At 36.0% G+C, this 13,648-nt stretch overlaps 4 protein-coding genes across 15 annotated transcripts; 2 read left to right on the top strand and 2 right to left on the bottom strand.

Annotated features, from left to right (window-relative positions):
- Nucleotides 1-709: 709 nt before the first annotated feature.
- GYRB3 (DNA GYRASE B3) lies at nt 710-5,375 on the top strand. 4 transcript variants are annotated; one of them, NM_001342750.1, is made up of 10 exons: nt 710-917; nt 1,575-1,655; nt 1,779-1,886; nt 2,056-2,126; nt 2,236-2,377; nt 2,717-2,815; nt 2,939-3,067; nt 3,194-3,308; nt 3,745-3,812; nt 4,100-5,375. In NM_001342750.1, exons 2-10 carry the CDS (start codon nt 1,605-1,607, stop codon nt 4,958-4,960), a joined length of 1,644 nt encoding a protein of 547 aa, NP_001330565.1. In that variant the 5' UTR covers nt 710-917; nt 1,575-1,604; the 3' UTR covers nt 4,961-5,375. The 4 variants fall into 4 exon arrangements, with proteins under 4 accessions (NP_001330565.1, NP_196031.2, NP_001330564.1 ...); NM_120493.3 differs by having other exon boundaries at nt 2,942-3,067; nt 4,100-5,335; NM_001342752.1 differs by lacking the exon at nt 710-917 and having other exon boundaries at nt 1,036-1,655; nt 2,942-3,067; nt 4,100-4,832; nt 4,956-5,291.
- Nucleotides 5,376-7,434: 2,059 nt separating this feature from the next.
- AT5G04090 (histidine-tRNA ligase) lies at nt 7,435-10,365 on the top strand. 7 transcript variants are annotated; one of them, NM_202999.3, is made up of 7 exons: nt 7,435-7,503; nt 8,057-8,135; nt 8,336-8,441; nt 8,656-8,838; nt 9,124-9,552; nt 9,708-9,794; nt 9,981-10,365. In NM_202999.3, exons 2-7 carry the CDS (start codon nt 8,088-8,090, stop codon nt 10,043-10,045), a joined length of 918 nt encoding a protein of 305 aa, NP_974728.2. In that variant the 5' UTR covers nt 7,435-7,503; nt 8,057-8,087; the 3' UTR covers nt 10,046-10,365. The 7 variants fall into 7 exon arrangements, with proteins under 7 accessions (NP_974728.2, NP_196029.3, NP_001331480.1 ...); NM_120491.4 differs by having other exon boundaries at nt 8,336-8,838; NM_001342749.1 differs by having other exon boundaries at nt 7,445-7,503; nt 8,057-8,441; nt 9,981-10,307.
- AT5G04080 (cysteine-rich TM module stress tolerance protein) lies at nt 10,319-11,193 on the bottom strand. 3 transcript variants are annotated; one of them, NM_001203293.1, is made up of 3 exons: nt 10,869-11,193; nt 10,668-10,782; nt 10,319-10,576 (listed from the first exon to the last, which is right to left on the bottom strand). In NM_001203293.1, the coding sequence occupies exons 1-2, from the start codon at nt 10,900-10,902 to the stop codon at nt 10,676-10,678; spliced, it is 141 nt and encodes a 46-aa protein (NP_001190222.1). In that variant the 5' UTR covers nt 10,903-11,193; the 3' UTR covers nt 10,319-10,576; nt 10,668-10,675. The 3 variants fall into 3 exon arrangements, with proteins under 3 accessions (NP_001190222.1, NP_196028.2, NP_001190221.1); NM_120490.4 differs by having other exon boundaries at nt 10,329-10,576; nt 10,680-10,791; nt 10,869-11,097; NM_001203292.1 differs by having other exon boundaries at nt 10,353-10,576; nt 10,668-10,791.
- Nucleotides 11,194-11,270: 77 nt separating this feature from the next.
- Nucleotides 11,271-13,646, bottom strand: AT5G04070 (NAD(P)-binding Rossmann-fold superfamily protein). The gene is made up of 9 exons (NM_120489.4): nt 13,285-13,646; nt 13,131-13,197; nt 12,971-12,999; nt 12,660-12,868; nt 12,464-12,582; nt 12,270-12,365; nt 12,105-12,180; nt 11,745-11,898; nt 11,271-11,659 (listed from the first exon to the last, which is right to left on the bottom strand). The coding sequence occupies exons 1-9, from the start codon at nt 13,477-13,479 to the stop codon at nt 11,525-11,527; spliced, it is 1,080 nt and encodes a 359-aa protein (NP_196027.3). The 5' UTR covers nt 13,480-13,646; the 3' UTR covers nt 11,271-11,524.
- Between the last annotated feature and the right edge of the window lie 2 nt (nt 13,647-13,648).

Raw genomic sequence — 13,648 nt, 5'->3', positions numbered from 1 at the left:
TTAATAGAGTATGATGTTTTTGCGGTAAAAAAAAAGTCCCTTTTATTCTATTCATATGTCCGAATGGTGACTGCGTTTTGCGGTACGGGAGAAGTGCGGTGCGGTTCAAATAATAACGGAAATACATGGATACATATGTATATGTAGAGATTTTGATACTGTTACAGCACTGTTGCAGTGCGGTTTTGGGTGTGGTCTATGTCACCATTCATGGCCATAATACATTGACACAATAACACTCTTTATTGTTTGTTTTTCATCTGCATATAGTTTTTTACATGCTTTTTTTAGGATCATTCATATGCTCTTTGATTTCCATGGTTTCTCACAATTTAAGAATTTCCTTTATGATTTTTTTACCCCACTTATTCTTTCTTCCATAAGTTTTTTAGAAAAACTCTGATAATAGAGGATTTTCCTTCTTGTGTAACAAATATGACATTAATTTTTTGGCAATTAAGCATTAATAGATTAATATTTTAAGTAAAGATAATTATGAATAAATCCTTTTTATTAGATAATCCATAGAAAACATTCACTAGGAGATCATGATTTTCTAATATTCATCAAACCTAGAATATTTCTTAGATCTTAACAATATTTTCTCCAAGTCGGTAATAATTGTTTATAAGTTTATATATATATATAAGGTTTTACGATGAGTATAAAGTTAAAATTGTATATTTTTCCAAATGAATATTTAGAATTTTTGAATCTATATTTTGATGCAATACAAAACATTTTGTAAAATGAGTTTTTTTTTTTATAATCGTTCAGAGTTTTTGGTTATGTGGTCCTCATATATTCAATGTTTCTCCGTATAAATAACTGACTGTTTCATAAATTTTCTGGGAAATGGACACACCCTTTAATTCATAAGAGTGATGATTATCGCTGATGGTTCTTAAAAAAGTAAGGTTAGATTTTTTCTTTTCTTTTCTAAAATTCTCTCTCTCTAACGATTTTGAGATTTTCTCGCGTATACTCCGGATTCGATTAAGGAGCTTATGATGATACCGATAGGGTCTCTCGTAATTTTTCTCTTAGTTTTGTCTAAATAACGAATTTGTCGTTCTGCTCTTTGTTAGAAATCGATTTTGATCCATTTTCAGAATTCAATTTTGAATTGGTTCTGTTTGTCTATACATTTTTGGTTGTGATTTTGATTTTGTTTTCCCCAGAAAATCAACATGACTGGTTTCAATTTCATTCTTTCTATCACCGAGTTTTTGATGATCTGGAGTTTTATTTTACCTGATTTTCGCCAAATGATTGATTATCAGATGCTTTTTATACATATTTAGTAACCTAAAGACGTTACTAGTAACTGTGTTCTAACCTAAAGACATTACTAGTAACCGGGTTCTTGTTGCTGGTTTTACTCATTAATTGCTTCATCTGGATGTTGTTGTTTCTGCATCATCTTTGGTGTCAGGGTTGTCTTGCATTGCATTTCTTGTCTGATTGATGTAATGGAGTATAATTGTTTTGTGGTTCTGTTCTTGTTCGTGTTACATACTTTTTTTTATGTTTTTGTGTCTCAACCTTATTCTACTGCTTCTTCTTCCTGCCAGGAACAAACATCTGTTTCGTAAGTTTCAGCAATGTACAGTGGAACTGTGAAGAGGGTATCACCACTGCAAGATATTAAACTGGTAAGATCATCAAATCAATTCTTATGTTTGTTTGAATTTTTCAAGGGTTTGGTTTTTGTATGTTCATGATGATTCTTTTGAATGGGACAGAGATTGCTTTACTGAGTGGTCTATATTTTACAGCGTGTGCAGATTACAGTTTCTTTGGAAATGGAGGATAATGATCCGAATAAAGAATATTTGTATGCTAAAGGCTTAAGTGAATTTGTTACTTGGCTAAATGCTGATAAGGTGAGAGTTTGCCTCCACAACTATTTTATTTTGGTTGTAGCAAGCCTGTCAAGCTTTTGTATGTCGGACGATGCCAAAATGCAATGCGGCAGTATCATTAGTTTTCTTCCTTACATAACTTCAAGCTATCTGTTATTTTGAAAAATACAAACTGACTGCACCTCTTCAGAAACCGCTTCACGATGTGCTGGGATTTAGAAAAGAGATAAATGGTACCACCATAAACATTGCGCTTCAATGGTATGGCCCTTTTTGTACTATTGTATGTTTATGTATGTGGATGTTGTAGTTACTCTGAACAAAATTCTATTGATCTGATCCCAGTTTTGTTGTCTTGTTGTTGTACCAGGTGCGTAGATGGATATTCAAACAAAATTCTGGGATACGCCAATGGCATCCGCACCATGGATGGTGGAACATACATAGATGGTGTGAAAGCGTCAATAACAAGAACTCTGAACAGCCTTGTGGAGAAGTCGAAGCTTGTTGAGGTATAAGACCAGTCGACATCACTGACCAAGTTTTGTCTATGAAACGCTTTTTATTTCGCTATATATGAGGTTTCGAACATTTTTTGCCATGCATCATATTTTCACGAAAAGCTGCATTCAATTTGCCAATATACCCCACTCTTCACAGACTGAACCGAATTTGAATAGTTTCATATCTGCAGCATAGTAGACTTTGCTGTAAAAAATTTCAGCACCTAACAATAGAAGAGTTTACAGCTTTCTTTCCCGTTTGGGCATTTAATGTTACCAGTGTCAGGGAGGCGTTTCCAGTGTTTTGTATAACTGATGGTGAAATTTATTGTTGTTGATTCTGTCCAGGACAAGGATATTATCTTTACTGAGGAGCATGTTATGGAAGGACTGACTTGCATTGTCTCAGTCATTGTTCCAAAACCTGAGTTTGAAGGTCAAACACAGGTACACAAGATCATAGTGATTGTTAATCCTCCTCTTTGGCATTCTTATCTGTTTGCAAGCAGTGATATTTTCCCACTTTCTTCGATTATTTGCACTGATATTTTCTCTCTTAATATCTGCAAGAAGAGATTAGGAAATCCAAATGTCAGGGAAATTGTTGACCAATCAGTCCAGGAGTGCTTAATGGAGTCTTTTGAATTGCATCCAGATGTATTCGAGAGCATTATGTCCAAATCCTATAACGCTTACAAGGTATGCTGTTTCTATACCTATTGATACTGCTGTATCTTCATTTACACTGTTGTGTTCTACATGTTGCTTTCTTACTTTCAATTTAATGAACACGAAAATATACATGGCGACTCTTTCTCTTTTTAGACTGATTTGGCTGTCAAGAGGGCAAGGGATGTGTATAGTTCAGAAAGTGTAGCAATGGTGTGTGCCATTGAGTCCATTCCTATGAAACTGACCAACTCTTCTTCTGAAACATCTGGTATGTCTTTTGAACTTAAGTCAGAAAAGGAGCTCTATTTGATTAAATATTGGTACATATAACATGATAAAAAAAACTGCATGTGTTAGTCGTGTGGTAGGAGAAACCGGCGGCTATGCTGTAAATTCAGATAGTCCGTTGTTTTTCCCCACAGGTGTAAACAATATTCTTGAACCATATCATCACTGGGTCTTTGAGCCAGTGGTTTACCCGTGGTGGACTTGTAGGAAACTCCTCTTGGAGCCTAGTCACCACCACGAGTATTTCCCTATGGCCAACACGAACCATATACACGGTGCCAATAAAAAACTCTGAATAAAACGTTGAAGTTACTCTATAATATAGTGGCTAGAGATTCGATCTCGTACATTTATTATGAGAAGTAGAAAAAGAAAACAAGATAGTTTTAATTAAAACTCTTTCCCAATGCCTCCAGAAACTTTTATAGGTAGAGGAGTTTCTTCTGGTGGTGCTGCAAAACACGACTCTGACAGGTGTTTCAAGGTAATACATTCTTTGACTATAGATTTAGTTTATATCTAGGCAATAAGGCAGCGCTTTTATGTCTCCAAGCGTGTGGATGCTTGAAAACAACCATACTTTTGGATTTTATACACTTTATTTAAGTAGAGTTGGGACAGCTCGCAAGAGTTTGTCAGAAAATCATGTAAAAGATTGGACGAAAACAGAAACTGGTGACTCCTTATGGCATGCCAGTGCCAAAGAGTCCTCTTTACCAGCCAAAAGACATTGTCTGGGTGGCTCTGACAGGTATCTTTATCTCTTGCCAGAACAAAAGGACATGGGAACAGCCTTGGAGTGATGATGCAGTCTCTACAGCTCCAGGAGAGTCTTCAGAGAATACTAGTGGTTCAAGTTTTGAGAAGAAAAGCAAGAAACCCAAGTCTTCTGTTTCGTCCTCGCATCTCTGTTTTTCTTCACGACAATCTGCTGATGATGCAAACTCACCAAGCCCTAAAGATGTTAGCAACAAGACTCCCAAAGATGTAACCCATGGGTCCAATAAAGATGTTAGCAACAAGACGTCCAAAGATGTAATAACCCATGGGTCCAATAAAACAAGACCAGCTATCCCGATCGGTCCAAGGTTCCAAGCTGAAATACCGGTTTGGATTGCCCCTACCAAGAAGGGAAAATTCTACGGTAGCCCTGGAGATTCCAATACTCTAAGATGGCTTGGAACTGGTGTTTGGCCAACATATAGCCTAAAGAAGACAGTTCACTCCAAAAAAGTTGGCGAAGGAAGATCCGACTCTTGTTCTTGTGCTTCTCCGAGGTCAACCAATTGCATAAAACGACACAAGAAAGAAGCACAGGAGCTTTTGGAAAAGGAAATTAACCGTGCTTTCTCTACATGGGAATTTGATCAAATGGGTGAAGAAATAGTGTTAAAGTCGTGGACGGCCAAAGAAGAGCGAAGGTTTGAAGCTCTTGTGAAAAAGAATCCTTTGTCAAGTAGTGATGGATTTTGGGAATTTGCTTCTAATGCCTTCCCCCAAAAAAGTAAGAAGGATCTGCTCAGTTACTACTACAATGTTTTCCTCATCAAACGCATGAGATTGCTTAAGTCTTCCGCTGCTAACAATATCGATAGCGATGATGACCACTATGACGATTTCTTAGCAGGATGAAGGCCTTGTTGATAATAGTAAATCCGTAACCATTGCAGAGTTTCTCGTGCTTACAGGTATTTCACTCTTTTGTTCTACATGTAAATCGCTCTACCATGTTCTTGATTCCAAGTGATTCAAGAACCGGTTTCCTCTAAGTTTCTTTGTCATAGGATCTTTTAGAAGAGATCCTTGTAGGGCCAAATTAAATGTGAGTTGTCATGCGTAGCTTTTTTTCTTTTCTTCGTGAACCTTAAAGATTTGTTTCACTCACGAAACAGTTCTACAATATTTCGAATCTGGAACCTTTAATATTGTTAAGTTTTCTTAGGATATTTGACTTAAAAGTCCCAAGGCTTCAAAGATTCTCTAGTAATATTTTCCTAGTTTTTGATCTTTCTTTTTTCTTTCAAATTCAAAGAGAGAACCTAGTGGGGTAGGCTAGCATTGTTTTGGTTTCATATTCATTTTAATCAATTATATTTTTGAACAAAAAGAAAAACAAATTATTAGTTTTCATAAAAACTAAATGTGAAAAAAAGTTTTGGTGGGCAATAAATCCGAACCAAAATTCATCAATCCGAATCCGAATCGAATTTGTAATAACTTGAATGGCTTAGAATTTTTTATTTTGTATTATTCGAGTCGAATGTGATTTGTGTTTTATTGAGTTTTGAGGGTTACAAAATCGACCGGTAAACAAAAAATACTTACAAAATCGACTGGTTAGGCACAAAAGAAAATATCAAATTGGTTATACCGAGTTACAAAATTCAAAAAACTGAAAAGATATCTCCGGTGAAGAATCCGGCGAAGAGAGGGCCATCGTCAAGCTGATGAACCAAAAATAACAGTAGATTTTGGAAAATATTTTAAAATCAATAATTGAATAACATAAAAAAAATTATTGTAACACAAATCACTTAAAATGCGACTGAATGCACCTTTTTATCAAAATTCTACAAAAGAAAAAACAAGAATGTATTGATTTGTGTTTAAAATCAGTGTGATTAATGGTTATTAAGTAGGATTGTCCCCTTGCTTTGTTAAACAAGCTCTCCCTCCTCTCTCGGAAAAGTCGTCGTATTGGTTAACTAGTTTAAGTTACTTCTTTTGCACCGGTTCCTGGGGTTTTCTATCCTTCTCGTATCTTGTTTTATTTCTTTTCTTGGCACATCCATGATTTTTCTTCCAACAGAATCAGTTCTAGTTTTTCAGATTTAGATATTTAAAGCTTAAATCTTATCAACTTTGGGTTCTTGCTGCTTGGCTTTTGTATCTTAATCAAACTTAGCTTCAGATCAGTAGTTTTTTTCCATGGTAGCAGCAGTCTTCAACCAGTCTCTTGGATAATCTTCTTCCTTTATCCAAGAGATTATCAATGTGAAGAGTCGTCTTTAGGTTTTGGATGTGTCTCACCACCTTAGTAGTTCCTCGCATGAGCAATATAAAGAGGATCGCATGACACTTTCATCTGATTCTAATTCTAATTTGTGGTAAAAGAGATTCTTGTATTACAACTCGTTTGTGTGTTTTTTTAGTCTCAAATTCGTTTTAATTGGGTTGTGGGATTCTTGCACTTCACCTCTTTATGTTTTGGGAAGGATTGATGAGGGCTGGCCCAACACTATGACTATCTAAAGCAATTTTTTTTTTTGCCATCGAGTAGTAAATAATGGCTAAATGTTACTACCACGACTTGAAGTTGTGACATGACGAATTATAAAATTGAGAGCAACCGTTGTACTAAAGGACTTTTACTATTGTTGATGCCCTCAAATATTTATATAGTATTTGCATGGCCGGCTCAAAGTTTTTGAAAACTTTACGATGATTTATAAAAACTGATTTTAGTTAATATTATTTTTTAATTAGTGAAATTTTTGGACCCTAAAATCTTAAGAAAAATTAAAAAAAAAATTGAAGACTCTGTGCTTTTGCTCCTCTGACACACCCTTAAAACCGACACTGAGTATTTGGCGCCTAAAACTATCATTTTTGCAAGTCTCTTACTATAAATTTTAGGTATAATTAATCAAAATAATATGTGAATAGTTTAGAAGTGTCTTTTAGATAAAAGATAAAAGAAGGATTAAGAGCTTCAAACCATTACAAAAACTTTTAACTATAATATTTTTCAATAAAACAATTCATCTTAATAGTTAAGAGACAAAATTAAGAGCATACCATTAAGGTTGCACTAATTCCTTTGTTTGTTAGGCTTTAGGCTAGAGCAGGTCCTAGAATTAATATCTTTGCCGGCTCTTTCAACTTGAATCCTATCAGTAAAATTCGATTATAATAGAAAAAGTGGTTTTTTTCCTTTAAACAACGTGCAACTAATTTTTGGCGTAAATGAAGGCAAGCTAGGGTTCGAACCGGAGATGCTTAGCTGGTGGATTCCACGTGGGTCGTTATCCACGTGGCAGATTCTCTTTTGCAATTCCGCAAATATTAAAATTAAATTAAATACACTGAGAAGAGAAAAAAAAAAAGAAAAAAAAAGGTTTCCACTTTCTCTATCGGACGATTTGCTTTCTGATTCGAGTCTTGAGGTTTCTTGGGTAGGGTTTCTCTGATCGCTTCTTCTACTATGACCTTTGTTTTTTTTTTTGTCTCGATTTTTCTTAAAATTCTTTTTTCCTGTTTCCGGTTTCTGTTAATCTGTTGGTTTTCTCGCCCCTTTTGTGTGTTTTATTCGATTTTATTTGAGTTGATGGTTGGTTAATAGGATTTGATTTGATCCAGCTTTCGTTAAACAAGAAATTAATTACGAATTCTTGGAAAAGTTTATGGGTTTCGAATTTTATAAGCTCCTGCTCTTAAATCCATCTTCCTCTGTTGGATTCTTTTTTTTTTGGTCTATGTCGACTAATTCGATTTTGTTAGCTCTTGTTATTCTCTTTATCGCAAAAAAAATATATATTCAATGTTGTATTAAATATGTTGAATATTGATGTCTTATGGGTTATGGCTTCTAATTTGAAGCTCAGTTTAATAGGAGATTAGTATGTTAAATGCTTGGTATTTTTGTGTCTTAATTGTATGCTTTATCAGTTAAGTACATTTTTGAGTTTGTTATTCTGACAGGAGTTAGATGCGTACTTCTTCTGACAGGAACAGGATCGCTTCTACAGATATTTCACCCATGTCAAGTTTAACAGTGAGAAGGGTATCGCGCGAAGATATACAACTGGTATAATTTTGTTACAGAGGGATGCGTTGAATCAGTGAAAGGAAATAATTTTGTTAGCCATGAGATCTTCTCTTTTTTTTTGTGTGTTTCTCTTCACCTGTGCATTGGAATTATTAAGGAAGGCCTTCAGCTTTTGTGTGTAAACCTCTTTAGAATATGTGACATACTATTCTTTCTGGCCTGTCCTTGTTTCTTTGCAGGTTCAGAATCTAATTGAACGATGCCTCCAGCTTTACATGAACCAGAAAGAAGTTGTTGACACTCTTCTAGAACAGGCTAAGATCGAACCTGGTTTTACAGAACTAGGTAACCTCCACACTTCCTGGATTTTTTTGAACCTGATTGGATAATTCTTAGACCAAGTCTGACTTGTTAGCTTGTATTGGTTTGAACCACTTTGGAAGAATATTATTTAAAAATCATAGATCGTGGTTGATATTAGCAACTAGATATATGAAGGTTGAACTTATTTGTCTCTAGTAGATCATTATGATTGTATATTTTCCTTCTGAGTTGACAGTTTGGCAGAAGCTTGAAGAAGAGAACCGCGAATTTTTCAAGGCATATTATCTGAGGCTCATGGTGAAGCACCAGATAATGGAATATAACGAACTGCTTGAGCAGCAGATAAACCACATGCGCCAGATGCATCCAACTGCAGGGGCTTCTGTTCGAAACAGGAATGGTTCTCATGTTCCACCAAGTAAGATATGTTTTGGAACTAGTTCGAGTTTTTTCCTGTGGATTTGTATTTTCTAGTGATACATAATTGTTGTCTCTTAGAATCATTTAGATAGACCTAGATCATCTGTTTGAAGCATTGAGCGTCTTGTTTCACTGATTCACGCATCCCTCTGTTAAAGCTTAATGAGTCCAAAGACTTTTTACTGTTTTGAGGCTTTTTATGTTTTACTTGTTGGATACTGCATGGAAGTAATGAGTTGTGAAGAGGTTTTCATGTTGCAACTAACGTCATTTCTTTCAACAGTGAATCAGCAACAATTACTCTATGAACGCAAGGAACCAGATCAATCCTCTCCTAATCTGTCAAGTCCATACCTCAATGGAGGCTCAGCAATTAACACAAATATACCTTCTTATGTGGACTTTTCATCCCATTCTAGAAGAGTTGATCCTTCACCAAACTCGCTCTCCTTGCAGGCCACAAATATGCCTTTGATGCAAGGAATGATCAAGTCTGAGACTGCATATCAAAACTGTGCTCCATACATGTATGGTGGTGAAGCACAGTCCACAGTTGGAGATGTCACCATCGCATCTTTCAGCAATGATTCCAGCAACCAATCCCTGAATGATCCTCTTGTCGATCCAGATGCTCCTACATTTGGCTCGTTAGGACAAATTCCTCAGAACTTCAGCCTCTCTGATCTGACAGCTGATTTTTCCCAGAGTTCAGGTATTATTTTCATACATGGTCTCCCTTTTTCCTTCGCACACATATTAAGCAGACACTTGTGCATAAACTCGCACAGCAACTGCAGTTTTGGCATTGAGAATTTAGGATTCGTTGTTTTTCTTTTTTTTTATACGTAAATTGTTTGTTAATACCAGATATTCTGGAGAGCTACGAGGGATCACCGTTCCTATTGGCTGATGCTGAAAATTTCCTGGACTCTAGCGAAAGGGTAGAACATCAAGGTGAGCACTTGAAGCTTTGTTGACCTTCTTTTATTTCTCTAGTTCAATAGATTTCATGGAGTGTTTGGCTCATCTCAGCTATAATGGGAAAAACTTAAAGCTGAATCATTCAGGAACTAGAGACACCAGTAAGTCTTGCAGAAAAATAAAAGAGTGAATGGTAACCACAAGTGCTTTCTCTTGCAGGAGACCACGAAAGATTGAGGACCATATCATCAGGCTTCAGTTACGAAAACTTCCGAAGCAATTAGGTTTATTACACATGGAACTTCGTAGTCATGCTTTTACGTCTGCAACTACTTGCAGGATTTAATCCCATGATCAGTGTACATAGATATTCTTACCTTTCGAAAGACAATTTTGGGGTTCAGGGTGATTACTAATATTATTATTCTCAAGTGTAGAGAAATTTGGTTTTTAGTAATAAATATTTAAGAACCTGTTGATTTTAATTGCATCATTGTAGGATATTCGATTTTGATTGTATAATCAGTTTGAAGCAGTTTTTTGCTTTGGGCTAGTGTGACCAAGTCTAAAACTTGTAAGACCCATAAAATAGTATGATCCTTTACATTATTAGTATAATTATCTTCTTTCAATAAACACACCACACAAATAGATTAGGGAGATTGAAACTGAGCAACCTGAAACTTCAATCTCTCTCAGGTAAAACTATAGATAAGGAAAGCCATTCTTAGATACAGAAGAAAGAAGCGTCACGTGTCCCTTCGTTTCCTTAGAAACACATTTCACAAATCCAGCAGCAGCATAGTGCAAAGAGACTGCATCAAAAGAAACAAACAAAAACAGAAAAGATTTTTCTGAGTAGCTAGTTTTGGTTGCTATCAAAAGATAATGATTTAGTTTTGCTACTTTAGCCTTTACCATCCTTCAATGAAGCCTCTGTCTCCTTTCTGCTTTGTCTCGAAAAACCGTGGTTTCTTCTTCTTCTTGTCTTGTCCAGGCTGTTCAGATACTTGTTCTGCAGCTGGATATCCTGTAAAGAGATATAAGTACTACAAATCTATAATAAGTTTGATTCATTGTTACTGGAAACCGAAGAAAAAATCTGACCTTGTGGAGGATTTTGATCTCTCATGTCCTGCATCTTCTCAAAAGTATGGACAAAAACAGAAGAAGCTCCTTTCTTTGTCTTGGCTCTTTCACTTATGCAAGTGGAAAGACACAAAAGCGGATTGTGATTTGGGAATATGATTCTTGGTTTGGTTAGCGATGAGATTACACATTGTGGTGTGGATGCTTCTCTTTATATAAGCTCTGTTTTTTCTTAAGCTAATACGTGTAACGGTGGCACTGTTAGATGAAATATTCTTCTTTGTTTTTTTTCATGACTTTCGGTTTATTCGTTTATATCTTTATACCTTCCTTCACGAAGGGTCTATTGCAGAAACTATGGTTCCGTGAGTTTTATAATGTGAAAAGGAGACTTTTACTTGAGATCACCACAATGGGATTAAAAGCAGAATGTTGGTCTAATCATACTTTTAAGTTGAATGGCTCAAAAGTTGACAACAAATCCCTAAGCAAAAATTTCCTTTGGTAACAATAAGAAATTTGAACAAAAAGAATTATAAAAGAAGAATCTACGTAGATGCTAACAAGGGAATACTAAACACAAAAACTGATTTTATACAAGAAACCAGAAGGTGATACAGTTTGGATCCTAGGATTATGTCATTAGCAAGCAACAACTAGAAGCTTTTTGATCTTCAAGTGTGAGTTTGCTGCAATTCGTTAAATATGAGACATGATGTGTCCCAAAGTTCCTTAGCCATTTTCGGGTCACTGGAAAGTGTTGAAGATTCAATGGTCCTCCCGCCAAAGAAATATTTGCCTGATATTTCCTGCAAAAACAGATCAACATAGAGCTCTTCAACCACATAAGGTTGATGCAGATAAGATGAAGAATTCCAAAAGATCATATCTTACAGGTGGAGCTAAAGCAGCATCAATGACAGATTCAGCTGCATCCTCTGGAGACTGCATCAGTCCAAGAATCTTGAGACCACAAAACGCAATGACTTGTATATATGAAGGAAGCTCATGCATTATGTTTGTTTTTACTGCTCCTGGATCTACCGCTCTACAACAAACCATAAAAAAAGTGTAAACACATGAGTAAGGCATAATCCCAAAACTTATAAACATATAGGAATAATAGAGCGCCTAATTGTTTAAGATAGTAATTTGCTTAATTTAAGACTGGTTGTTTCAATTATGAACAGTAGAGACTAGAGACAACATAAGTGAGCGATGATGTAAAGAGAAATGAGTATTTAGGACGCATACACAACAGAGATGTGATGTGAATCATCCATGAGGTGAAGCTGTCTATGCAGCTCGTACGAGAAAAGTAGAAGGCATACTATATCACAAAAGATCAGAAACTATATCAGCATCACTACAATATAAGGGAAAACACACATGCTTGTTTTTATGAGTGGGTTTCCTTACATTTAGAATACTCATAGATCCTAGCACAAGGATATTGCTTTGATCTTGAAAAGTTCACTCCAGTAACAGAATCCATGTCAAACCTCCCAGTAAAAGCTACATAGAAAAACATATACCAAGAAAAGACATAACTATCTTATTCTCATTTAGGACGCAAAATCATTCAATCAGATTGATTATGAGAAACTATTCACCAGAACGATGTGTAAAAGATGTAACATTCACTACTCTTGAAGGCACAGGGCTGTTTCTCAGGAGCGGTAAGAGAAGTTTGGTCAAAGAGAAAGCGCCGACATAATTTGTAGCAATCATCCTGAAAACGATGGAGACTGAAAGTGTAATCAATAGAGTTCAAAATTCTGAAACCATAGTGAAAAGTGAAAACCTTACCTGTCAAAGCCTTCAACAGTTGGACGACTAGATGTTGCCAGTATTCCAGCATTGTTCACCAAAAGCTGGACTGAAGAATGCAAATCTGACTCAAAAAGCCATTGCTCTAGAGAGCTTCTGAACTTTAAAACTAATTGAAAAGACGACATGTCAACTTCAAAAGCTTTGAGTTTGGCATCCTCGTTCTGCCTCTTAATATCACTCAAGGTCTGTCAACAGAAAGTGGCAATCACAAAGATTCTAGCGTCAAGGAAAAAGCGGAGGTTCTTCTATCTATCGGTACAAGGAAAATCAAAGGGACCGTAGAAAACCTTTGATAGTAAGTGCGAGGACCGTCCAACTGCAAAATCAACAAGAAAGACTCAGCTTATAAATCACTTTGAATATATGACAAAAGACATGTTCCAAGTTATCACTCTCCATATCAACAAGAGATAATTGAAAACGAGATTCAAAGCAAGAGTCTTTTACCAAGAACAACGTAGAAACCTTTCCTTGAAAGAGCAAACGCAGTGGCCTTACCAAGTCCCGAAGTAGCCTGCAATGAATTCAACAACAGACGATATAAAAACAGAAACTAACACTACATTTCATGATTCGAGGCAACAGAGAATGACTGACTTACACCAGTTATAACACAAACAGGTGTGTGTGAATGATTGAATTTGGAGCAAGAAGAAGAGGAACTTGATTTGGGGGCAAAGATACTCTTTTTAAGCAATTGAAAGTACGAAAAAAGGAGGGCAATGTTCCAAAACAGAACCATCCTCCAGAAATTAGATGAGCAGATAAAACGCAAAGCCTCCTTCAAATTCTCCATCAAATTTATGTACCTGAACAAAAATCTGTAGACTAACAACTTGATCTTGCGAACTCGTGAAGAAATCAGAGCCGAATGCAAGGATTAGATGCTTTTTCCGGGGAATAATCGATGGGTTTTTCCGTTGTAGACTAAATTCGACATTGAACAAGGCACTAAGAATGACGAA

This window comes from Arabidopsis thaliana, chromosome 5, assembly GCF_000001735.4.
Source record: "Arabidopsis thaliana chromosome 5, partial sequence".
Classification (NCBI taxonomy): Eukaryota; Viridiplantae; Streptophyta; class Magnoliopsida; order Brassicales; family Brassicaceae; genus Arabidopsis; species Arabidopsis thaliana.
The sequence above is the reverse complement of the archived record's forward strand: the minus strand, read 5'-3'. Positions and strand labels throughout refer to the sequence as shown.